Raw genomic sequence first — 27,551 nt, 5'->3', positions numbered from 1 at the left:
TTAGATTTGTTCCAGGATTGAAAAGGAACTTGATATCACTTGGAATGCTAGATCAATCCGGCTATGAGTTTAAAGCTAAGGATGATGTCCTTACTGTTACTAAAAGAGTAATGGTTGTGATGAAAGGAATAAGACGCAATGGTTTATATGTTTTGCAAGGAGGATCACATAATGATCCTATTGTTTTGAATGCCCATATTAGCTTGGATAAAACCAAGTTATGGCATGCCAGGATGGGACATATAAGTGAAAGGGGGCTTATTGAACTTCACAAACAAGGTGCTTTTGGTAAGGATCAAATCAGCAAAATGGATTTTTGTGAGCATTGTGTTCTGGGAAAGCAAACAAGAGTCAAATTTAAAAGAGCTAAACATACAACCAAGAATACTCTGGACTATATACATTCTGATGTATGGGGGCCAGCAAGGAATCAAACACATGGAGGATCTAGGTATTTTATTACCTTCATTGATGACTACTCAAGGAGAGTATGGTTGTACACAATGAAGCATAAAAATGAAGCCCTAAAGAAATTCATTGATTGGAAATCATTGATTGAAAACCAGACAGGAAGGAAGATCAAAAGGTTAAGAACAGACAATGGATTGGAGTATTTGAATAATGAATTTGATGAACTATGTAATAAGAATGGCATAGCAAGGCACTTGACAGTAAGATATACTCCTCAGCAAAATGGACTTGCTGAGAGAATGAATCGAACCTTGCTAGAAAGAGTTAGATGCATGCTCTCAAATGCTAAGATACCTGTTAGTTTCTGGGGGGAGGCAGCAGCCACAACATGCTACCTTATTAACAGATGCCCATCTGTAGCTCTAAACTTCAAAACACCAATCGAAGTTTGGTCTTGTAAGCAAGAAAATTATGAAACACTAAGAGTATTTGGATGTACTGCTTATATACACACAAGTGATGGAAAGCTGCAACCAAGAGCCAAGAAATCCATCTTTCTTGGATATCCTGAGGGAGTTAAAGGTTATAGAGTTTGGCTCTTTGAAAATGGAAATGGAAAGGCTGTGGTAAGCAGGGACATTACTTTTGAAGAGGAAAGTATGCTCAGGCAGCCATCATCTGAAAATGTGTATAACAATGATAAGGAATCCTATAATGGTGATCACATTTTGGTGGAATCACAAAAGGATGCACATCCAGAAATACAAGACATCACTCCTACTGTACAAGGTGATGACTTGACAGATTACCGTCTAGCAAGAGACAGGGTCAGAAGGGAAATTAAACCTCCTGCTAAATATGGATATGTTGATCTAATAGCATATGCTTTGAGTGTTTCTGAAACCTTTAGCTATAAGGAACCAAGTTCATATAAAGAAGCTGTAAACAGCAAGCATAAATTCAAATGGAAAGAAGCTATGCTTGAAGAAATACATTCCCTTGATAAGAATAATACCTGGGAATTGGTGGATCTTCCAAAGGGCAGAAAAATAATCGGGAGTAAATGGATTTACAAAATAAAGGAAGAAATTCCAGGAGTTGAACCACAGAGGTTCAAGGCAAGATTGGTGGCAAAGGGCTTCACTCAAAGGGAGGGCATAGATTTTAATGAAGTATTCTCTCCTGTGGTAAAACATACATCGATTAGAATTTTGTTGGCTTTGACAGCAGACCAAGACTTGGAGCTGGAACAAATGGATGTAAGAACAGCCTTCTTACATGTTAGCCTGGATGAAACCATATACATTAGACAACCAGAGGGTTATGAAGCTCCAGGACATGAATCAAAGGTTTGTTTGCTCAAAAAATCCCTTTATGGTTTGAAGCAGTCATCAAGACAATGGTATAGATGTTTTGACAGCTTTATGAGTTGTCATTTGTTCAAGAAAAGTGATTATGACAGTTGTGTTTATCACAAGAAGACTTCAGAGGGATATACCATTTATTTGTTGCTCTATGTTGATGATATGCTCATGGCATGTAAGAACATGAATGCAATTCTGGAATTGAAAGAAAAACTCAAAGGGGAGTTTGAAATAAAAGATCTTGGCCCAACACAAAAGATACTTGGAATGCAGATTACAAGAGATAGAGCCAAAGGTATCTTATTCATAAGTCAAGAAGATTACCTTAAGAAGGTTGTATCCAAGTTTGGAATGATGAATTCCAAGATCATTACAACACCTTTGGCTGCTCATTTCAAGCTATCAATAGATCAGTGCCCTACTACACCATATGAAGAGTCTGTTATGAAGAATGTGCCATATGCTAATGCTACTGGTAGCCTAATGTATGTACAAGACCTGATTTGGCTTATGCTACAAGCCTGGCGAGTAGATTCATGAGTAGACCAGGTAAAGAGCACTGGGAGGCAGTGAAGTGGGTATTAAGATATCTTAACTCCACTTTAAAGACAGGTTTGCTCTATGGCAAACAACATGGCAAGGAAGAAGGACTGACAGGGTATATGGATGTCGATTATGCTGGTGATCTTGATAAGCGAAGATCAACCACTGGATACATTTTCACTTATAAGGTGGATGTCAAACTCTTCTCTGATAGTCAAAGTGCTCTGCACTTAACTAAGAACCCGATGCACCATGAGAGAACAAAGCACATTGATATAAGATTGCATTTTGTTAGAGATTTGGTGGAGCATGGAAATGTTCGAATGGAGAAGATAGCCACTGAAGAAAATCCAGCTGATATGCTGACCAAAGTTATTCCTAATGTGAAATTCAAACTTTGTATCAAGTCAATCAATGTTGGAGATAGATCCTGGTCCTTAGCTGCTGTGACAATGGTCCAAAGCTCATAAGAAATCCAAGGTGGAGTTTTGTAATGTTTGGCTTTCTTATTAAGCTTGTGTAACCAATAAGAATGGAGAATCAAGAAGGTACACTGTAACACCCGGTATTTTTAATTACATAAATCCGCCTGCATAATTAGGATATTTAATTATTTAAATTTATGATTTATGGGTTAAATAATTATTTGAATTATTTATGCATGATTTAATTTATTTTTAAGCATTTAACCCATAATTAGTAATTTTTATGATTTTTAGTATTTTTATTATTTGATCGCGTAGACGGGCCCGTGGACGGACGAGATGACAACTTTCTAGCCAAATTATTTTATGAACCTTTTTGGAGCCTTAAAATATTATTTTGAGTTTTATTATCTCAAAATTTTAAGTATTTAATTTTATTTAATTTTAGGGGTCATTTTTATCCAAAATTAGTCAAAATATTGACTTTTTAGTATTTTTAAAATTCCCCTAAATTAATAATTCGAGATTGTTATTTTGTTATCAGATTTTTAAAGTTATAATTAGGAGTTTAAGTTATATATTTAATATTTAAAACCTTTTATATTTAATTACTTAACCTATATTTTATTTAACACAAAAATTAAACCTAATCAACCTAAAACCCTTAGCCGATCACCCTCCTTTTCTCTCCCAATCAGCCGCCACCCTCCATCTTCTTCTTCATCGATTTTCAACCCTAGGAACTCCATAGAAGGTCGGTTTCAAGGTTCCAAGCAAGCCAAGGTCGTCCCGTCGTCCCGAAGTCTTTCCTACACGTGTTAAATCCATATCTACGGTGAAAGGCATGAATTCTTTCCTATTTTCGTACAATATCAGTATATATTATGTAGATTATGTTAGGCATCGAAATTCTTTTAAATATCTTTCAGAAAATTCGATTGAAGGTGGTTTTGGTGCATTGTTCTTCGATTTTCATATGCATGCTCACGATTTTCCTCTCCATGTTTGGTTCGGGGCTGAGGGTTCGGTCAGGCAAGGTCCTAGGGTGTCTAAGGCTCGAGCCATGGCAGGGCTTGAGGCTGAGAAGGGCTGGAACGATCGGTTTTGGAGCAAGGGGCGCAGCCGAGACAGATTAGGGTTTTGGGAGAAAGGGCTACGGCTTGGGGGTTTGGGCGTGCATGGGGTCAGGGGCCTGGTGTGGCTCGAACCGGCAGGACCCTGGGAAGGTCCTGCCGGCGGCGCTCCGGCCGGTCGTGGCCGGAGCAGGGCGGCAGCAGGCATTGAAGGCCTGCTGCCCAAGCCCTCGGCGGCCGAGAGAGGAGTAGGAAGAGGCGGGTCGGGTTCTAGGGTTAGGCTTGGTCCGGGTCGGGTTCCTGGGTCCGGGTCGGGTCAGTAGGTTAGTGGGTTGAGTTAAGTGGGTCCGGGTCCGGGTTTGGTGGGCCGGGCTCGAGTCTTTTTTTTTATTTTTAAAATATTTTAAGAATTAATGGGTTTTTGAGTCAATTAAATTAAAATAAAATTATTTGGACTCCCAAATAATTTTATTTGGACTTTTAAATTTTTAATTAAGTTAGTCCATAATTTTTATGGGCTTTTGGGCCCATAAAAGTTAATGGGCCAGTCTTTGGGTTTTTGGGCCCAATGGGCCAGTTTAAGTGTTATTGGGCTTAGTGTAAATTTAATTGGGCTTAGATTAATTAATTGGGCTTAAAGTTTAAGATATTGGGCTTAAGTATGTTAATGGGCCAGATTTAAGTTAATGGGCTTGAGTGTAGGGCCAGCAGTCCAGAACCATCCATGAGAAAATTGCATGTGTCCTGATTATATATTTAATTATTTTTATGCATTTAAGTTATTTTAATATTTATATGTTAGTAAGAAAATTAAATTAAATATATATGAAGGACACATAATTTATTTAAGTACATGCATTCATGAAATCAATTTTTATGCTATGATTTAATTTCTATGGTTGAGCAAATAAAATATTTTAGGTGGAAATTGAAGTAGTGTGCCATTTATGTATGGGCAGTTTCTGCCATTTATGTATGGGCAGTTTTCTGCCATTTATGTATGGGTGGTTCGCCACCAGCCTCGTACGATGGTTTCTTAGACTGATCAGTCGCACTATGGGTCACACTTACGGATAGGACCATTCGATGTTAAGAAAATAAATGCTCAACAACTCAAGTATGTATGTTATGTATTATGTATTTATGTTTATTTAAGTAAGTTATGTTATGTAATTTTTAAGCATGCTCATTCATGTATATGTATGTATTAGTATTAAATTATTTTAAATTATTTTGAACCCTTGTTAGTATGCATGTTGGGCCTCTAGGCTCACTACACTGATATGGTGCAGGTGAGTACGTAGAGGAGCAGGTTACTCCTACCGGTGGTGAGGACGTATGAGCAGCGCTGCAGTAGCCCCGTGACCGTGACAGCTTCTGAGTCACCGTGCATGATGTCATGTGAAACATTTTATTATATTTTTAGTGGTTGAGGTTTATGGGAATATTTTATTAAATGTTTTAGTGCATGCACATATTTTAATTATTTTATTTATGCAGTATATTTTTAATTCTAGGGTTGACTCAGATGTTTAATTATTTTAAAGAATGCATTTTTTCTTAAGTATTTAATTGTTTATTTATTTAGTCATGTATTTATTTTAAATATTTTATCCTGTGCATATATGTATGGGCATATATGTACATATTTTATTTAGTAGTATAAAAAAAAAAAAAAACAATTTCCGTCAGAGGAGTCCATCTACCTACACTGACGTGGGCTGAGTTCAGACGTATCTTCTACGCCAAATATTTCACTGAGGATGTGCGCAGTCGCATGATCGGAGAGTTCATGAGTCTCCGTCAGGGGGACAGATCTGTGGTGGAGTACGTGAGCCAATATGAGAGGGGCTGTCATTTTGTGCCCATGATTGCTGATAGTCCGCAGGAGAAGCTGCGACAGTTTGTTGAGGGCTTGAGGGCTGAGATCAGGCATGACGTACGTATGGCAGACGTCTTTACATATGAGTCTGCAGTCAGCAGGGCCTTGCGTTCCGAGGAGGGACGGAGGGAGATACAGAGAGAGCAGCAGGGTAAGAGGCAGTTTGTGCAGACAGGGTATCAGCGACCATTTTCGCAGCCACCTGCGAAGAAACAGTCTACAGGGCCATCTAAGGGCCCGAATCAGCAGAGGCCTCAGGGGAAGCCACAGCAGCAGACTAGGGGCGGGGCCCCTACTCCAGGGAGATATCCAGTGTGTCCGAAGTGCCAGAAGATGCATTCCGGGCAGTGTCTTATGGGAGCAGGAGTCTGCTATCGTTGCAAAGAGCCGGGGCATCAGATTGCCAACTGCCCGCAGAGGCAGAACGTCAGTGGGCGAGTATATGTGATGCAGGCAGAGGAGGCTGACCCAGATACCTCCTTGATCACCGGTATACCTAACCCCTAGACCTTTTTCAATTCCTTGCTTTTGTTTATTGCGATTATATTTGAATGCCTGTTACTTGAGTTTAACTATCAGCATGCTAGAATAAGAATTTTGTTTCTTTGTGATTAGAATTAAGGGTTGTAGTGTTTTAACCTTGGGAGCGTAGTGGTATGAATTGTTGGGAATCTTCTGCGTGCAGGGAGAATTCTAGTTGGAGGCAACTCCACGTTTGCGTTGCTAGATTCAGGAGCCACGCATTCGTTTATCTCCCGAGATTTTATCAGACGGATAGGCATTACACCGGAGGTTGTCGACTGTGGTTACGATGTTACCATGCCATCCGGACAGACTATCACTACCACTAGTGTCATCAGGGACCTGGAATTGGAGTTGCAGGGACACTCCATTCGAGCAGATCTAGTGGTTCTTCCATTGACTGGGTTTGACTTGATTCTGGGTATGGACTGGCTATCAGTTAATGGAGCTTCGATTGATTTCCGACGTAGGACAGTGTCAGTGAAGCCAGCAGGAGGTGAGATGTTTACTTTCTTTGCATCTCAGTCTAGCAGTATTCCTCAGATGATATCACTTGTTCGTGCGAGGAAACTGTTGCGCCATGGATGTCAGGGTTTTCTTGCTAGTGTGGTCACTACCTCAGATGTTTCTAGCAGATCTTTATCAGATATAGAGGTGGTACGTGACTATCCAGATGTTTTTCCTGACGATGTTGCAGGAGTTCCACCAGTGAGAGAGGTGGAGTTCAGTATTGAGTTGTTGCCGGATACTGTGCCTATCTCTAAGGCACCGTATCGACTTGCTCCTACAGAGATGAGAGAGTTGAAGGAGCAGATTCAGGAGCTGTTGGAGAAGGGTTTTGTTCGTCCTAGCTTTTCTCCATGGGGAGCTCCAGTGTTGTTTGTGAAGAAGAAGGACGGCAGCATGAGATTGTGCATCGACTACCGAGAGCTCAACAGAGTCACAGTGAAGAATAAGTACCCACTACCGAGGATAGATGATTTATTCGATCAGTTGCAGGGAGCTTCGGTATTCTCCAAGATCGATCTGCGATCTGGTTACCATCAGCTGAGAGTCAGGGATTCAGACGTGTCTAAGACTGCCTTTAGGACACGATATGGGCATTACGAGTTCTTAGTGATGCCCTTTGGGTTGACCAATGCTCCAGCAATTTTTATGGATCTCATGCATCGTGTCTTCCAGCCGTATCTAGATCAGTTTGTCATTGTATTCATTGATGACATATTGATCTACTCGAGGAGCATTGAGGAGCATACACAGCATTTGCATACAGCCTTGCAGACTTTGAGAGAGCATCGACTGTTTGCAAAGTTCAGTAAGTGTGAGTTTTGGTTGGAGCAGGTGGCGTTTCTAGGCCACATTATTTCTAGGGATGGGATTGCAGTGGATCAGTCCAAGGTGCAGGCAGTGAGGGATTGGGGGATTCCAAAGAATGCTTCGGAGATTCGTAGCTTCTTGGGTTTAGCAGGATACTATAGGAAGTTCATCAAGGGTTTTTCCTCTATTGCAGTACCCTTGACTTCCTTGACCAAGAAGAACGCGAAGTATAGTTGGAGTCCAGATTGTCAGAGGAGCTTTGATCAGCTGAAGGATGCACTTACTTCAGCACCGGTGTTAGCTATGACAGTGCCACATGAGGAGTTAGTGGTGTACACCGACGCGTCTAAGTTTGGTTTGGGTGCAGTACTTATGCAGAGTGGCAGAGTCATCGCTTATGCGTCGCGACAGTTGAAGATTCATGAGCAGAACTATCTGACGCATGATTTGGAGCTTGCAGCAGTGGTTTTTGCGTTGAAAATCTGGAGGCACTATCTTTACGGCGAGAAGTGCAAGATTTTCACCGACCACAAGAGCCTCAAGTATTTTTTACCCAGAAGGAGTTGAACATGAGGCAGCGCAGATGGCTTGAGCTTGTTAAGGACTATGACTGTGACATTAGCTACCATCCGGGTAAGGCTAATGTAGTGGCAGATGCTTTGAGTCGGAAGTCGTCAGTGGTATCATGTTTGACTGTACAGTTACCACTACAGACCGAGATTCAGAGATTTGGTTTGGAGTGCTATCCGAGTGGCCATGCACCGAGCTTGTCAGTGTTGACGGTGCAGCCAGTTCTGCGAGATCGGATTAGAGAGGGACAGTCCACTGATGAGGAGCTACAGCGATGGAGACAGAGAGATGAGGCCAGAGGTAATCTCTTGTATACAGTGGAGGATGGCATCGTTCAGTACCGTGGGAGGATGTGGGTACCGAACGTTGATCAGTTGAGAGCCGAGATTCTAGCAGAGGCTCATGCATCTCCGTACTCCATTCACCCCGGAAGTACGAAGATGTACCGAGACTTGCAGTTATTGTATTGGTGGCCTGGGATGAAGAGTGACATCGGGAGAGTGGTGTCAGAGTGCTTGACTTGTCAGCAAGTCAAGGCAGAGCATCAGCGTCCAGCAGGACTTCTTAGACCTCTCCCTATTCCGGAATGGAAGTGGGAGAATATTACGATGGACTTTGTGGTTGGCTTACCGAGGAGTACCAGAGGGTGTACAGCGATTTGGGTGATTGTGGATAGACTCACCAAGTCAGCTCATTTCTTGCCGGTAAGAACTACTTACACTTTGACACAGTATGCAGAGCTTTACGTCAGAGAGATTGTTAGACTGCATGGCATACCAGTGTCTATCGTGTCAGACAGAGATCCGAGGTTCACCTCAGCGTTTTGGAAGAGTCTGCACACAGCTTTGGGGACTAGACTTTTGTTCAGTACAGCATTTCATCCCCAGACAGATGGGCAGTCCGAGAGAGTGATCCAGGTCCTCGAGGATCTTTTGAGAGCTTGTGTCATCGATTTTCGAGGATCTTGGGAGACTAGACTGCCATTAGTGGAGTTTACCTATAACAACAGTTTTCAGTCGTCTATAGGTATGGCTCCTTATGCAGCACTTTATGGGAGGAGATGCAGATCTCCAGTGCATTGGGATGAGGTTGGTGAGAGGATTTTGTTGGGTCCAGAGATTGTGCAGCAGACAGCTGACATCGTGACGCAGATTCGAGATAGGATGAGGACTGCGCAGAGTCGGCAGAAGAGTTATGCAGATGCCAGACGACGAGATTTGGAGTTCGCAGTCGGTGATCACGTATTTCTGAAGGTGTCACCTATGAAGGGAGTAGCGCGTTTTGGACGGAGAGGCAAGCTTAATCCGAGATATATAGGGCCATTCGAGATCTTGGAGAGAGTTGGCACGTTGGCCTATCGTTTAGCTCTACCTCCAGGGCTAGCGGCAGTGCACAACGTTTTCCATGTATCCATGCTTCGGAGATATGTCTCCAACCCGTCGCATGTGTTGGATTTCGAGCCCTTACAGTTGCCACCAGATCTTGTGTACGAAGAGAGACCAGTGCGGATCTTGGCTAGAGAGGAGCGGAGGCTTAGGACGCGGGTCATACCGATGGTCAGAGTCCAGTGGCTGAATCACTCGGAGGAGGAAGCTACTTGGGAGACCGAGGAGGATATGAGGACTCGCTACCCGGAGTTGTTCGGGTAAGTAGTTTAATTTCGAGGACGAAATTCAATTTAAGGAGGGGAGAATTGTAACACCCGGTATTTTTAATTACATAAATCCGCCTGCATAATTAGGATATTTAATTATTTAAATTTATGATTTATGGGTTAAATAATTATGTGAATTATTTATGCATGATTTAATTTATTTTTAAGCATTTAACCCATAATTAGTAATTTTTATGATTTTTAGTATTTTTATTATTTGATCGCGTAGACGGGCCCGTGGACGGACGAGATGACAACTTTCTAGCCAAATTATTTTATGAACCTTTTTGGAGCCTTAAAATATTATTCTGAGTTTTATTATCTCAAAATTTTAAGTATTTAATTTTATTTAATTTTAGGGGTCATTTTTATCCAAAATTAGTCAAAATATTGACTTTTTAGTATTTTTAAAATTCCCCTAAATTAATAATTCGAGATTGTTATTTTGTTATCAGATTTTTAAAGTTATAATTAGGAGTTTAAGTTATATATTTAATATTTAAAACCTTTTATATTTAATTACTTAACCTATATTTTATTTAACACAAAAATTAAACCTAATCAACCTAAAACCCTTAGCCGATCACCCTCCTTTTCTCTCCCAATCAGCCGCCACCCTCCATCTTCTTCTTCATCGATTTTCAACCCTAGGAACTCCATAGAAGGTCGGTTTCAAGGTTCCAAGCAAGCCAAGGTCGTCCCGTCGTCCCGAAGTCTTTCCTACACGTGTTAAATCCATATCTACGGTGAAAGGCATGAATTCTTTCCTATTTTCGTACAATATCAGTATATATTATGTAGATTATGTTAAGCATCGAAATTCTTTTAAATATCTTTCAGAAAATTCGATTGAAGGTGGTTTTGGTGCATTGTTCTTCGATTTTCATATGCATGCTCACGATTTTCCTCTCCATGTTTGGTTCGGGGCTGAGGGTTCGGTCAGGCAAGGTCCTAGGGTGTCTAAGGCTCGAGCCATGGCAAGGATTGAGGCTGAGAAGGGCTGGAACGATCGGTTTTGGAGCAAGGGGCGCAGCCGAGACAGATTAGGGTTTTGGGAGAAAGGGCTACGGCTTGGGGGTTTGGGCGTGCATGGGGTCAGGGGCCTGGTGTGGCTCAAACCGGCAGGACCCTGGGAAGGTCCTGCCGGCGGCGCTCCGGCCGGTCGTGGCCGGAGCAGGGCGGCAGCAGGCGTTGAAGGCCTGCTGCCCAAGCCCTCGGCGGCCGAGAGAGGAGTAGGAAGAGGCGGGTCGGGTTCTAGGGTTAGGCTTGGTCCGGGTCGGGTTCCTGGGTCCGGGTCGGGTCAGTAGGTTAGTGGGTTGAGTTAAGTGGGTCCGGGTCCGGGTTTGGTGGGCCGGGCTCGAGTCTTTTTTTTTATTTTTAAAATATTTTAAGAATTAATGGGTTTTTGAGTCAATTAAATTAAAATAAAATTATTTGGACTCCCAAATAATTTTATTTTAATTTTATTTGGACTTTTAAATTTTTAATTAAGTTAGTCCATAATTTTTATGGGCTTTTGGGCCCATAAACGTTAATGGGCCAGTCTTTAGGTTTTTGGGCCCAATGGGCCAGTTTAAGTGTTATTGGGCTTAGTGTAAATTTAATTGGGCTTAGATTAATTAATTGGGCTTAAAGTTTAAGATATTGGGCTTAAGTATGTTAATGGGCCAGATTTAAGTTAATGGGCTTGAGTGTAGGGACAGCAGTCCAGAACCATCCATGAGAAAATTGCATGTGTCCTGATTATATATTTAATTATTTTTATGCATTTAAGTTATTTTAATATTTATATGTTAGTAAGAAAATTAAATTAAATATATATGAAGGACACACAATTTATTTAAGTACATGCATTCATGAAATCAATTTTTATGCTATGATTTAATTTCTATGGTTGAGCAAATAAAATATTTTAGGTGGAAATTGAAGTAGTGTGCCATTTATGTATGGGCAGTTTCTGCCATTTATGTATGGGCAGTTTTCTGCCATTTATGTATGGGTGGTTCGCCACCAGCCTCGTACGATGGTTTCTTAGACTGATCAGTCGCACTATGGGTCACACTTACGGATAGGACCATTCGATGTTAAGAAAATAAATGCTCAACAACTCAAGTATGTATGTTATGTGAAAGGGCCCGTGTCCTGATTTAATATTTAATGATCAAACAACCAGGATTAATTAATGTAAACAGCGAAAACGAGTTAAAAATTTGCGTTTGGGCCTACAGAAATTTCGGCATGACCTATTCGTAAATAGGACATCCCAAAAACTTGTACAACACAACCAACAATATATACTCGAAAATAGAGTCACAACTCCAATTTACACACCTATAGCCGCACTGGCCAGGACTAAACACATGCAGGGCCGGCAAGGCTCGATCATACAAATAACAATTCAAAACAAAGTCCAAAACTATTTATACAGATACACAGGGCATCACCCCGGCAAATATAAAACTCGCTAAAATGATATATATACATATATATCTGGGAACTCAACTCCACGCTCGCCTCACTGGGTACCACTAGATGACGCTCCACCAGATGCGTCAAATCCCCCTGGATAACCTGCTATGGAATCACAAACAACCACAGCATAAAAAGAAAACAGGGGTCGGACCCCAGTACGACGAACTATAAAAATTACGACAAATATAACTGACATGAATAAAATCAAGTACAATGCAATGAAATGCAATGTAATGCGTGACAGGTATCAATGAAATAGGAATACCAAAAGGAGTCCAAATAATCGTATCACAATAAACTCAGTGGCCACCCGTGCCAGGAACGCAGCAGACCTCGAATCATCACTGCTAATCCATACACGTAGCATCGGAGGGTGACAGGAGCGACCCGTCCAGCCTCATGCTGTCATCAGGAGTGTCGTACGTAGCATCAGAGGGCGACAGGAGCTACCTGTCCGTGCCTCATACTATCTCAGGAGTGCACTAAAATAATGTCACTCGCTCCATGATGACTCAATACATCTCAAGAGATCAATATCAATAGTAATCAAAGGAGTCAAGGCTCAACGTGCTATGTAAATTTATAAATTAGTGAATGCAATCATATAATCCACGTAAGCACATAAAACACATTATCACTCATTACAAAATATTTAATATCATTACATGTCATTATAGACGTCGTAATATAAACAGCTCATACGTACCTCAACCGACACTTAATTACCACAGAAATATCTCAAGTATTTCTCGGATATTCCAATCCCAAATTTTCAGAATCTGTAATTCCAGAAAAATTGCTCATAAATCCTAAAATTTATATTTAATATTAAAACATCCTATCAATAACCAAATATCGAATTTACGACTCTAAAAGTCGAAATACCAAAAATATCATAATCTGAATTTTTCCAGAAAATTCCCAAAAATTCTGAAATTTATATATATATTAATTCTAGCACATCTAGAAATCCAAACAGTGATTTAAATAGCTCTAAACTTCAAAAATCCCAATTTAAATAATCTGGAAATTCGAAATAATGCCCCAATAATTTCTGAAAAATAGTCAATACCTCCAATCGAGTCCGGTATAATACCTACAACCAATAATAAATCAAATATCAATTATCGGATGTCAATTGAATCGAAATACCCAAAATTCAAAACCCTAAATTCAACATTATACCTCAAAGCTTGGAATTAAAGGGTTAAACAACTAACACAACCCCTAAACTCCGGCGACGATCGGCGGCGGCGAACGGCGGCGGACGGCGGCAGCGAACGGCGGCAGCTGTGCGACGGGTTTTTCGGAAACTTCACTAAAAATATGAAATATGGGTACCAAAAGATAGCTCTCGTCGCGAGGATTCCGGAACTATATTTACTTTTGAAATCCGGCCAAAAACGAAGGAGATACGGAGATTTGAAGCGATAGGAAGATTTTGAAATTGAAAAGAAACGGAAAAGAACAGACGGGCGAAGGCGGTGGAAAAACAAATGGAGGAGAAAGATTATGCGTTATATATATTATGTATTAGTTTAATGTGTGTCTTATTTTATTCATTCGGGGTTCAAACTGGACCCGGTTCGAGTTATTTCAACTCCTGTGTGCTCTATAAATAACATATTCATTTAATATCGTCTATAAACCGATATTTAAAAATCAATATTTTTAACACACAAATAAATTAATAGAGTAAAATCGGGTCCTTACATTTCTCCCCCTCTAAAAAGAAGATTTCGTCCTCGAAATTAAACACACATCAAACTTATATACAAAGTGGTTAAACATCTACCACTGATAGTACATAGGGAAATCAGAGTACAAGGCATAATTCATAACATTGTCAAACAAATGAGGCCATTCTTGACGCATTCGAGACTCCAATTCCCATGTAGCTTCTTCTCTTCCATGTCTACTCCATTCTACCATAACCAAAGGAATCGTCTTGTTCCTCAGTTGCTTTTCTTTACGATCAAGAATCTGCACTGGATACTCAACATAGCTAAGGGAACTATCCAACTCCACATCATCAGCCCTCAAGATATGAGAAGGATCTGGTTCATACTTCCGCAGCATAGATACGTGAAATACATCATGTATCGCAGACAAACTCTGCGGCAAGTTCAAACGATACGCTAAAATACCAATTTTCTCAACAATCTCGTATGGACCGATATAACGAGGAGCTAATTTCCCTTTACGCCCAAATCTCATAGTACCACGAAATGGTGATACTTTCAAGAAAACAAAATCGCCAACCTGAAATTCTAAAGGTCTACGTCTGTTATTAGCATAGCTGGCTTGACGATCCTGGGCTGCTTTCATTCTTTTCCTGATCAGGTCAACTTTTTCTTTCATCTCTTGAATAAACTCTGGTCCTGACAACTGTCGTTCTCCTACTTCTTCCCAACATATCGGAGATCTACATTTTCTGCCATACAAGGCTTCAAATGGTGCCATCCCGATAGATACATGATAACTATTATTGTAAGAGAATTCCACCAAAGCTAAAGATTCTTGCCAACCGCCACTAAAATCCATCACAACAGCTCGTAATAAATCTTCAAGTGTCTGAATAGTTCTTTCAGATTGACCATCTGTCTGTGGATGATAGGCAGTACTCACGGCCAATTTAGAACCTAAAGATGATTGCAAACTAGACCAAAACTTATAAGTAAATCTGGGATCACGGTCTGATACTATAGTAACTGGCACACCATGCAATCGCACTATCTGATCAATGTACATTTTCGCCATTTTCGTATATGTCCACGTACGATCATATGGAATAAAATGGGCAGATTTAGACAATCTATCCACAATAACCCAAATGGCATCACAACCACGATTAGATCGAGGTAGGTGTGTCACGAAATCCATAGTAATGTGTTCCCAATTCCACTGTGGTACTTCAAGACTAAGTAACATACCACCTGGTCTCATTCTTTCAGCCTTAACTTGTTGACACGTCAAACACTTAGCCACAAAATCAGAAATATCATTCTTCATACCTTCCCACCAGTAATGGGCTTTCAAGATATGATACATCTTTCTAATTCCAGGATGTACACTATGTCGACTACAATGAGCTTCTCGTAGTATATTGTCTTTCAAATCTATCAAATTCGGAACCACAAGTCTACCATTATAACGCAAACATCCATCAGAAGCAACAAGAAATTTCCCTGACTGACCAGCTGGAGTTAATTCTTTCAAATGATGAATATATGGATCAGTCTTTTGTGCTTCTTTGATTTTCGAAATTATTCGTGGTTCAACTTGTATAGATGAAACTATGAAATGATTACCTTTAGCTCGATAAGTCCATCCTGAAGTTCTCAAATGCTCATGAACTTTAGAAATAGTTAAAGATGCCAACATCTTAGTATGAACTTTTCTGCTCAAAGCATCTGCAACTTGATTCACGTTTCCTGGCTGGTATTGAATATCACAGTCAAAATCCTTAAGCAGTTCCAACCATCGACGTTGTCTCATATTCAAATCAGACTGTGTGAATAAATATTTCAGACTCTTATGATCAGAATAAATCACAAACTGCTCACCGTACAGATAATGACGCCATATTTTCAATGCATGCACAATGGCAGCCAATTCTAAATCATGAACTGGATAACGAGTCTCATGTGATTTCAATTGACGAGATGCATACGCAATCACGCGTCCATTTTGCATCAAAACACAACCCAGTCCATTCAAAGAAGCATCTGTACAGATAACAAACCCACCTGAGCCTGAAGGTAATGCTAGTACTGGAGCCGTAGTCAATTTCTCTTTCAAAGTCTGAAAACTAGCTTCACATTCCCCAGTCCACACAAAACGTCGATCTTTTTGCGTTAATATAGTCATAGGCCTAGCTATTTCAGAAAATCCCTTGATGAAACGCCTATAATATCCAGCCAAACCCAAAAAACTACGAATCTCAGAGACATTGGTTGGTCGAGACCAATTAAGAACAGCTTCAATTTTACTAGGATCGACAGATACTCCTTGTGCTGATATCACATGTCCTAGAAATAATACTCTGTCCAGCCAAAATTCACACTTCGAAAACTTAGCATATAATTGTGATGTTCTGAGTTTCTGAAGTACTAACGTCAAATGTTCTTTATGATCCTTCCTTGACTTAGAATAAATCAAAATGTCATCAATGAAAACGATAACAAATCGATCTATGAATTCCCGAAACACACGATTCATTAAATCCATAAAAACTGCTGGAGCATTAGTCAACCCGAAAGGCACAACTAAGAATTCATAATGTCCGTAACGCGTTCGAAATGCTGTCTTGGAAACATCTTCCTCTCGAACTCGAAGTTGATGATATCCGGAACGAAGATCAATTTTAGAATATACAGATGTACCCTGCAACTGATCAAACAAGTCATCAATTCGTGGCAAAGGATACTTATTCTTCACAGTAGCCTGATTCAATTGTCGATAATCGATGCACATTCTCATCGTTCCGTCTTTCTTCTTCACAAACAAGACTGGAGCACCCCAAGGTGATACACTTGGTCTAATATAACCTTTTTCCAGCAAATCTTGCAATTGCGTCTTGAGTTCTTTCAATTCTGCTGGAGCTAATCGATATGGAGCTCGAAAAATAGGACTTGTCCCTGGCATTAATTCAATGCTAAGATCTATTTCCCTTTGAGGCGGAAAACCCGGAATCTCATCAGGAAATACATCAGTAAAATCCTTAACTACAGGGATATCTGAAACTTTCACTTTCTCTTCCTTCGTCGCATCTAGAGCATAAATCATAACTCCTTCATTTCCTATCGACAATAATCTAAACATTTCCATTGCCGATACTAATGGAATGCGAGATTGTGAATCACTACCATAAAAATTCCACTTATTGCCATAATACGGTCTAAATCTCACAATGCCATGAAAACAATCAACCGTAGCTCTATAATTCATCAGTGTATCCATACCCAAGATACAGTCAAAATCAGACATAGCTAGTTTGATTAAATTAGTTATCATGATCTTATCCTCAAATCTAATCACACAATTCAACACTATCTCATTAGACATCAAGAAAACACCAGCAGGAGTAGCAACAGACACAGTATCCAATAACGGAGTAAAAGCAATCTCATGCTCATCAGCAAATGTAACAGATAAAAATGAATGAGATGCTCCTGTGTCTATCAAGATACGTGCAGGATACTCAAAAATATAACAAATACCTGCAATAACTCCCCCAGGTGCATCTTGTGCCTGATCCTGAGTCAGAGCATGGACTTGAACCTGCTGTGGACCTGGAAAACGCTGCTGACTCTGAGGAGATGGATACCTAGGCTGCTGAGTGGACTGTCCTGGAATATAAGGCTGTGTAGGAACAAACTGTGGTACAGGAGCATATGGTCTGAATGATGGTCGTCCAGGAAACTGGCCAAACTGTTGTGGCTGAAATTGCTGTCTTCCAGCATTTGGACATACTCGAGACGAATGTCCAGCCTGCCCACAAGTATAACAAGTTCCTGGAAATCCTGTACAATGTGCACTCAAATGATTACCACCACATCTGTCACAGTACACTCTCCCAGATGATCCAACTGAACTTCCACCACGACTACCACTGGAACTGGAGGAACTAGACTGTGGTTTCTTTTTAAATGGCTTCCCTCTAGCTTTAAACCAAGGCCTTTTCGCTTGCTGAGAAGATTGAATAGGCTGATATGAAGGTAAACCCATTGGTGTCTGTGAACTGCTTCCAGCTCCTTGAGGAACAGATGCTGGGATTGATTGTGGTTCACTCCTTAGTAGACTTGCTTCAATTTTCTTGGCCTTTTCTACTGCTTTCATATAAGTAGATGGAGTTCCAGTAGTCACCAAAGTATGGATCGTTCGTGTAAGCCCTTTCAGAAAATGTGAAAGCTTTGACCGATCATTCTTTGCAACATGTGGGACATAAGGCAGAAGAGCAGAGAACTGAGAAGCATATTCAACAACAGATTTATTGCCTTGCACCAACAGATTAAATTCATCTTCTTTAGCAGAATAATAAGATGGTGGTGCATATTCTTGTGCAAACTGCTTACAAAATACTTCCCATGTGATCTTTTCACCAGAATCAGAAAGTGTTTCTGCTGTCGTTTCCCACCACAGTTGCGCTCGGTCTTTCAGCTGAAAAGGAACTAACTTCAGTCGAATGTCATCAGGATATTCTAATCCATTAAACATATTGTTGAGACTTTTCAACCAACTAGTAGCTTTCTCACTTCCTTCATTGCCAAAGAACTTTTGCGGACGCAACTCCTGAAATTGAGAAATTATTAATCGTATTCCTCCCATTTTCTCAGTCAATTGGGTTACTGGATCAGCCTCAGCCTGAATCGCTTTTCCTTTGTCAGGATTTACCCGTGGTTGTTGTTCCACCTCTAATTCCACATCTTTCGGAGGCTGAACAGCTGGTCGACCACGTCTTCCCCTGACAATATCATCAAGATTTCTAACATTTATCGCTGCAGACTCTTCGACAACTTCCTTCCCTTTTCTACCTCTTCCTCCTGGTGCCATTCTACAAGACACAAGGATTTAAATACACAGGCAAAAATATCTTAACGAATAGAAAACTATGATAGAAATTCAGAGTTCTAATAGAATTCATAAACTAATTCTAAAGCCAAGAACTACTGGTTCTAACAAATACGTTCAAAAATAAGCACCACAAGTAAGTCACGTAAGAACAAGTAGTCACACACATACGCAACCATTTTGTTAGTGTCTAAACTCGAGTGTCCTAGACTCTAATTCGAGCATATCCCAGTATATGCTCTGATACCAAATGAAAGGGCCCGTGTCCTGATTTAATATTTAATGATCAAACAACCAGGATTAATTAATGTAAACAGCGAAAACGAGTTAAAAATTTGCGTTTGGGCCTACAGAAATTTCGGCATGACCTATTCGTAAATAGGACATCCCAAAAACTTGTACAACACAACCAACAATATATACTCGAAAATAGAGTCACAACTCCAATTTACACACCTATAGCCGCACTGGCCAGGACTAAACACATGCAGGGCCGGCAAGGCTCGATCATACAAATAACAATTCAAAACAAAGTCCAAAACTATTTATACAGATACACAGGGCATCACCCCGGCAAATATAAAACTCGCTAAAATGATATATATACATATATATCTGGGAACTCAACTCCACGCTCGCCTCACTGGGTACCACTAGATGACGCTCCACCAGATGCGTCAAATCCCCCTGGATAACCTGCTATGGAATCACAAACAACCACAGCATAAAAAGAAAACAGGGGTCGGACCCCAGTACGACGAACTATAAAAATTACGACAAATATAACTGACATGAATAAAATCAAGTACAATGCAATGAAATGCAATGTAATGCGTGACAGGTATCAATGAAATAGGAATACCAAAAGGAGTCCAAATAATCGTATCACAATAAACTCAGTGGCCACCCGTGCCAGGAACGCAGCAGACCTCGAATCATCACTGCTAATCCATACACGTAGCATCGGAGGGTGACAGGAGCGACCCGTCCAGCCTCATGCTGTCATCAGGAGTGTCGTACGTAGCATCAGAGGGCGACAGGAGCTACCTGTCCGTGCCTCATACTATCTCAGGAGTGCACTAAAATAATGTCACTCGCTCCATGATGACTCAATACATCTCAAGAGATCAATATCAATAGTAATCAAAGGAGTCAAGGCTCAACGTGCTATGTAAATTTATAAATTAGTGAATGCAATCATATAATCCACGTAAGCACATAAAACACATTATCACTCATTACAAAATATTTAATATCATTACATGTCATTATAGACGTCGTAATATAAACAGCTCATACGTACCTCAACCGACACTTAATTACCACAGAAATATCTCAAGTATTTCTCGGATATTCCAATCCCAAATTTTCAGAATCTGTAATTCCAGAAAAATTGCTCATAAATCCTAAAATTTATATTTAATATTAAAACATCCTATCAATAACCAAATATCGAATTTACGACTCTAAAAGTCGAAATACCAAAAATATCATAATCTGAATTTTTCCAGAAAATTCCCAAAAATTCTGAAATTTATATATATATTAATTCTAGCACATCTAGAAATCCAAACAGTGATTTAAATAGCTCTAAACTTCAAAAATCCCAATTTAAATAATCTGGAAATTCGAAATAATGCCCCAATAATTTCTGAAAAATAGTCAATACCTCCAATCGAGTCCGGTATAATACCTACAACCAATAATAAATCAAATATCAATTATCGGATGTCAATTGAATCGAAATACCCAAAATTCAAAACCCTAAATTCAACATTATACCTCAAAGCTTGGAATTAAAGGGTTAAACAACTAACACAACCCCTAAACTCCGGCGACGATCGGCGGCGGCGAACGGCGGCGGACGGCGGCAGCGAACGGCGGCAGCTGTGCGACGGGTTTTTCGGAAACTTCACTAAAAATATGAAATATGGGTACCAAAAGATAGCTCTCGTCGCGAGGATTCCGGAACTATATTTACTTTTGAAATCCGGCCAAAAACGAAGGAGATACGGAGATTTGAAGCGATAGGAAGATTTTGAAATTGAAAAGAAACGGAAAAGAACAGACGGGCGAAGGCGGTGGAAAAACAAATGGAGGAGAAAGATTATGCGTTATATATATTATGTATTAGTTTAATGTGTGTCTTATTTTATTCATTCGGGGTTCAAACTGGACCCGGTTCGAGTTATTTCAACTCCTGTGTGCTCTATAAATAACATATTCATTTAATATCGTCTATAAACCGATATTTAAAAATCAATATTTTTAACACACAAATAAATTAATAGAGTAAAATCGGGTCCTTACATTATGTATTATGTATTTATGTTTATTTAAGTAAGTTATGTTATGTAATTTTTAAGCATGCTCATTCATGTATATGTATGTATTAGTATTAAATTATTTTAAATTATTTTGAACCCTTGTTAGTATGCATGTTGGGCCTCTAGGCTCACTACACTGATATGGTGCAGGTGAGTACGTAGAGGAGCAGGTTACTCCTACCGGTGGTGAGGACGTATGAGCAGCGCTGCAGTAGCCCCGTGACCGTGACAGCTTCTGAGTCACCGTGCATGATGTCATGTGAAACATTTTATTATATTTTTAGTGGTTGAGGTTTATGGGAATATTTTATTAAATGTTTTAGTGCATGCACATATTTTAATTATTTTATTTATGCAGTATATTTTTAATTCTAGGGTTGACTCAGATGTTTAATTATTTTAAAGAATGCATTTTTTCTTAAGTATTTAATTGTTTATTTATTTAGTCATGTATTTATTTTAAATATTTTATCCTGTGCATATATGTATGGGCATATATGTACATATTTTATTTAGTAGTATAAAAAAAAAAAAAAAATTCCGCATATTTATTTATTATAGAGCATGGGGTCGTTTCATACACCATACCATGCAAGGTGGAGACACAGAAGATAAGTTCCAATCTCAACTTATCTAACTAACTAACCAACCGCAAGAGGCTGGGAGATAAGAAGGGAGATCGAAGCAGTTGGAATCAACACAAGAGAGATCCATTCTTCGATCGAGTTTTTTTTTTTGGAATTAGCTAAGAGTCTTCGTGTGCATAGAGGGTGATTGGATCAGTCTTTGTGATTGTATTTCTTGATTTTCTCTTCATGTTCTTTGGTTCAATACGCATTGGAGATTGAGGTCGATACATTGCAATCTTTGATACACTTTGTGATTGATATCGTGAAGAGCTTTGGGCCAAAGTGGATGTAGGATAATTCATATCCGAACCACTATAAATCATCGTGTTAATTTCTTCTCGATTGCATGTTCTTCGATTGCTGATTATCTTGTTTCAAATTGTTCTTTGAGATCATTTCAATGAGCTAGGATTTCACTGGGATTTGATATATTCATGATCGTGTAGTAAATTGATAATTGTTGTTTATGCATTATCAAGATTATTTCAACACAATTAAATTAAACATAAGCTAACACATCATCTGGATTTAAAAATACACAAAGTAATTTTTTTAAACCAAAATCTAAAAATCAAATTTTTTAGTAATTGCAAAGAGTTCGAAATGTGGTTTTAAAATTATTACAAATAAAGATGGTATGATGTCAAAGTTATTAAGTTTGACCCACAAAGGTCTTTTTTTTTTTTTTTGACCCACAAAGGTCTTCAAGTTGGTAAGCGATGGTCGTGGGCTTTATTTCTCTTACAACGTTTCTTATACTAATACGAGTCAATCATACAAGATTTACCTAATAATGATTTACTTTAATTGTGTAATTTGCAAACAACTGTACTAATCGGAGGATTTATCTAATACAGTCCCAAAAAATAATGGATTCAGTATTCATGTACGTTATTAAAAAAAATTAAAAAGAAGAAAAGAGGTTTTAAAGTTTCATTGGTGCAAAAAAGACATCGTGCCATCTAAGATATTATATTAGTATTAAAAGGGTTGACTTCGAAGGGAATCCTATCATACGTGAGTCAGAGGCTCAATGGCTCATGCGGAGGTTAAATCGAAAAATGTGCACGAGCGCCAAGGAACTGAGGGAGGGAGCAACATGATCAACCTCCAAATCATACCCCATAATAGTATATTAGTATTGATGCTAGGGGTTGTTTTACATGTTTACCACCCCTATTTTTTAAAAAAATGATGTTTTTTGGCGTTGTTGTATTGTTGTTATATTAATGGACCGTTTAGGTCATTCAAAATTCACGATCACCTAGATTAATATATGTATTAAATTTTATCAAAATTTTAAAAGATTATTTGACATATTTATGTATCGATTTGTATCGAATGAGAATGAGGAATATGACATGAACTTTGAATTTTAATTCGTTGATATAGAATTATATGGAAAATATCAAGATTAACAACAAAAATAAATATTAGGTTAAAAAAAAAAAAACTCTCTAGACGGTGGTGAATGAGCACTCACCCATCCCTTGCTATTTTTTAAAACAAGGGTTAAAACATATAAAAACCTTTAAAGCGATCGGCCATGAATATGATAAACTTTGGATTCAAAATATAAATCGGAATATATATATATATATATATATATATATATTTATATATGTGTGTTTAAAAAAAGTCATTATATTTAATTATTTACTCAAAGTTTTTTAAAATTTAAATTAATATACAAGGAAAATATTTTTTTAGATCTATTAACTTGTTCGTTTTTTTGTTTGTTTTGGTCTATTACTTTTTCAAATTTTTGTTTTGGTATATTAACTTTTTAGTTTTCGAGTATTTCGGTTCAACCTGATGTTAAGCAACACATGTAGTCACATTACAAGTCCAACTAATGTAATCACATTTATCAATGTAACTTCAAAGGCATTGCAAAAAAGAAATTCAAACTTATGTAATCACATTATGCAAGGAATAGGAACGACTTTGGAGACTATTCAACATTCATTTATATATTGGTTGTGTTTAGTAAATGTCCTTGAATCTATTAGTTGACCCTGAGAAACCATATATCAAGCAAACCTTAGATCCTTCAATTAATGCTCACTGCAACTTATCCCTACAGCATACTGCATTTCAATGTAAATAATGAACAAAATAAGAGCAATGGACGTCATGGTTCATAAAACCGCGACACTGCAAAACAGGTCGACGAACCTAATTTTTATAGTTCTTTTGAGTGGAGATGGTAGAAAAATAATGAAATATAAACAAAAAAAATTAGTTATTTAAAGAGGATCTTAAAGTCGAGATGCTATTTGCTATGTATGTACTTTCCAATGTTCAGATGGTTTATGATGTCAAGGTTGATTTTAAACGAACATGTGCCCTCGATTTAAATAAAGTAGTAGTTATGCTAAAGGAAATCTATAGAATCAATCAAATGAGTACTTCCATTAATTAACTTATACCGATTGATGTTCAATCTCAACAAAAAAACATCTTAGCTCCATCTGCTGCCCCAGTGAAAATTATTCCCTTTATGCAACATTCACCACTCAAAATGAGTGGGCAGATCATAAAATTATAGAAAAATGTTTTAAAAGAAAGTGAAATAAAAAATAAAAAAATTATTACCTTGACCGATGTAGGGAAAAAATTTGTTTGTCGTGATAACTAGATAGGGTGCATAGATGTGTCCCGATAAATTCACTACAAAAATTCTTTGGTTTTAGCCACGCCATTTAACCACGGTTTTAGCCACGGTTTTTGAAACCGTGGTTAAATCCACCGTTGCTAAGGTTAACAACGGTTTTTTGAAAACCGTGGTTAATTTAGCAACGGTTTTGAAAAAACCGTGGCTAAATTACCAACGGTTTTCTAGGAAACCGTGGCTAGGTTAACCACGGTTTTATAAAAACCGTAGTTATATTAACCACGGTTGTTAAAAAACCGTGGCTAATTTAGCAACGTTTTTTTCAAAAACCGTGGTTAATTAACCACGGTTTTTTCAAAACCGTTGGTAATTTGGGCCACAGTTTTTGCCAAACCGTGGCTAAATTAACAACGGTAGATAAAAATCGTGGTTAAAATACCCACGGTTTTTATAAAACCGTAGGTAATTCTACCACGATTTTTAAAAAACCGTTGGTAATTTAGCCACCGTGTTTCTCAAACCGTGGTTAAATTACCAACGGTTGTTTAAAACCGTGGTTATTATTACCAATGGTTTAAAAACACCGTGGTTAAAATAACCACGGTTTTTTATAAAATCCGTGGTTAAGATAACCACGGTTTTTGAATAAACCGTGGTTATTTTTACCACGGTATTAAATAATCCGTGGTTATTGTATCCCCGTTTTTTTTAAAATCCGTGGTTAAAATAACCACGGTTTTTGGGGAAACCGTGGTTATTTTAACCACGGATTTATAAAAAACCGTGGTTTAAACAACCGCGGTATTAAAAAACCGTAGTTCTTTTATCCACTATTTTTTTAAATAACCATGGCTAATTTATCAGCGAAATTTAAATAAAACCGTTGTTAAATTAGCCACGGTATAATTTTTCAAAATACCGTAAAGATCATCAAAAAAGTTATCCACGATATAATGATTTCAAAATACCATAAAGATTAACCAAAAATTAGTTATTTATGACACATACTGACCGCAATCACCATTATTTTTTAACGCTGTCGAAAAACATGAATATTTAACCTCACTAAATGACCACGAATATTAGAAAAAATACGAAACAACTATACCGTTCAATCTATTAGTCACGTAAAAGAAATCCCAACATTAGTTCAAACTCCAAACATACTAACCATATATGTGCTCACATATTCCGCATGTGTACATCAATTACAGTATGACGAATTATTCAATCTCAAAATTCAATAAACGAAGTATGAAATGTATTTGATGAATACCTAGTACTGCTGAAAAGGAACTGGAGCTGGCAGATATATCCTGGAACCAATAAAAAGAAAAATAAAAAGAAAGTAATACAAATTAAGCTCGTACATGCAAGTTCTATTCGAAAAAGTCTACAATCTTGTAGACATGAAGTTGTTTTTATTGAAGCATTAATTTCATCATCCATATTAATTCTATATGAAAAACTAAGCACAGCATTGAACGCAATATATCAAAAACTACGGACAAAAGCAAGGAATACAAGTACTCACAGTTTTGACGCACAACCTACTTGACATCCTTCTTGAATAAAAAAACTACGAAATCATAGCCTGTATAAAAGAAACAACCGGATCCCTTAAAAACATGGTAAACCTGAAAAAGTCATTGGACGCAATAGATCAGAAACTACATACAAAACCAAGGGATACAGGTACGCACAGTTGTCTTGATACAAGAGAGAACTAAGGTATTCTGATAAAAGTAAAAGTAAAATGTTTTTAAGTTTGTCTTACCATTGTTTTCCTGTGTGTATGGATATGATAACACGACAAATAAATACTATAAACTATTTCAAGACAAGAGTCCTATGATTATTTCATGAATTATGATTCACCTACTTGACATCCTTCCTAGCTACATAATAAATAATCAAATCCCATACTCTATAAAAAACACAATCGGAACCCTGAAAAAATAAGCAAATTTGAAGGGGAAGCATGATATTAATAACTAATTACCGGTAAGAAAGATATAAGTATTAAATCCATCATACCTTTCTGCCTATGGTAGGAGATCGAAACATAACCACATGTTATTCCACTTCTCATTGTCTCACAAATCATCGGCTACCTGAAGCATTAACGAAATCCCAAATATCATATTATAATTTACTATTCGACATAGATCTCACACCATCGAAAACATACATACGTTAAGTAAACCAAAAGTTTTGAAAAATACTAATATAAGAACAAGGATGCAATTGTTATAGGACGATTAAATATTTTTAATTCATTTCTATCTCAATCAATTTAAATAATGAAATGGAATTCATGGTTAGGTCCTAAGTTCATATCTTACAAATAAGCATACAACCAATTTGAAACTAATTTCAAACTAATGTTTAGTAAATACGTAATCTATATTTTTCAACTCATTCCTCCATTATCTACATTCACCCATTATGCACATGATCAATAGCATCCAATGACACCGTTCAAAATGTAATGCCATAGCCAGAAGCCAAGCAGATGGCTTGAAATAAAATATCATGCATCCTTGTATGATTGTATGGATGCCAATTAAAGAAGGGGTAACTGTCACGCCCCGAAACCGGGCCTAGTTGACATCGGCGTTGTTTAAAAATTTAACATTGAAACAACAAGCCTCGTAGTACAAATCTTGCCAAAAACCAGTCTTTTTCATCAACTATAATTGTTTTTATATAGAAAAACACAAGTGCGACAATGCGGAAGTGAAATTGAAATTTAAAGTAAAAAAAAAATATTTCTTCAACTTGAACTGATCCGTCATCACCAACCCCATAACATAATCTGTTCTTTGTCATCTAACTCATCTTCATTCTTATCTAGGGAGGGAGAGTAAATGGGTGAGTGTTTTGGGAAACACTCAGCAAGTGGGGGCCAATCGTACACACAAATATCGAATATATATACATGATACGAATTCAATAGGAGTCAAGACAGGAGACAACAGAATACGAAACAAAGAATCAAGACATATCATAACCGAATCATAACTTATACATGGCACTGTTATTCAATTCGTTAATCCTGGCTACTGATCAGTCCCTAATTGTTACTCCTCTAAGGGGACGAGGCCTTAAACGGTTATTATAACCCACCGCATCAGGGCCTTATCATATCATGTTTTCGGAATTTCCTTAC

General features: G+C 38.3%; 1 protein-coding gene across 2 annotated transcripts; it reads right to left on the bottom strand.

Annotated features, from left to right (window-relative positions):
* Positions 1–12,127: 12,127 nt before the first annotated feature.
* Positions 12,128–21,085, bottom strand: LOC140867087 (uncharacterized). Of its 2 annotated transcripts, XM_073272165.1 has the most exons (7): positions 20,589–21,085; positions 20,476–20,499; positions 17,456–20,182; positions 13,459–13,523; positions 13,306–13,329; positions 12,940–13,012; positions 12,128–12,335 (listed from the first exon to the last, which is right to left on the bottom strand). In XM_073272165.1, exons 3-6 carry the CDS (start codon positions 18,786–18,788, stop codon positions 12,956–12,958), a joined length of 1,479 nt encoding a protein of 492 aa, XP_073128266.1. In that variant the 5' UTR covers positions 18,789–20,182; positions 20,476–20,499; positions 20,589–21,085; the 3' UTR covers positions 12,128–12,335; positions 12,940–12,955. The 2 variants fall into 2 exon arrangements, with proteins under 2 accessions (XP_073128266.1, XP_073128267.1); XM_073272166.1 differs by having other exon boundaries at positions 12,128–13,012; positions 13,419–13,523.
* Between the last annotated feature and the right edge of the window lie 6,466 nt (positions 21,086–27,551).

Source organism: Henckelia pumila, chromosome 4 (assembly GCF_033568475.1).
Source record: "Henckelia pumila isolate YLH828 chromosome 4, ASM3356847v2, whole genome shotgun sequence".
NCBI lineage: Eukaryota > Viridiplantae > Streptophyta > Magnoliopsida > Lamiales > Gesneriaceae > Henckelia > Henckelia pumila.
The sequence above is the reverse complement of the archived record's forward strand: the minus strand, read 5'-3'. Positions and strand labels throughout refer to the sequence as shown.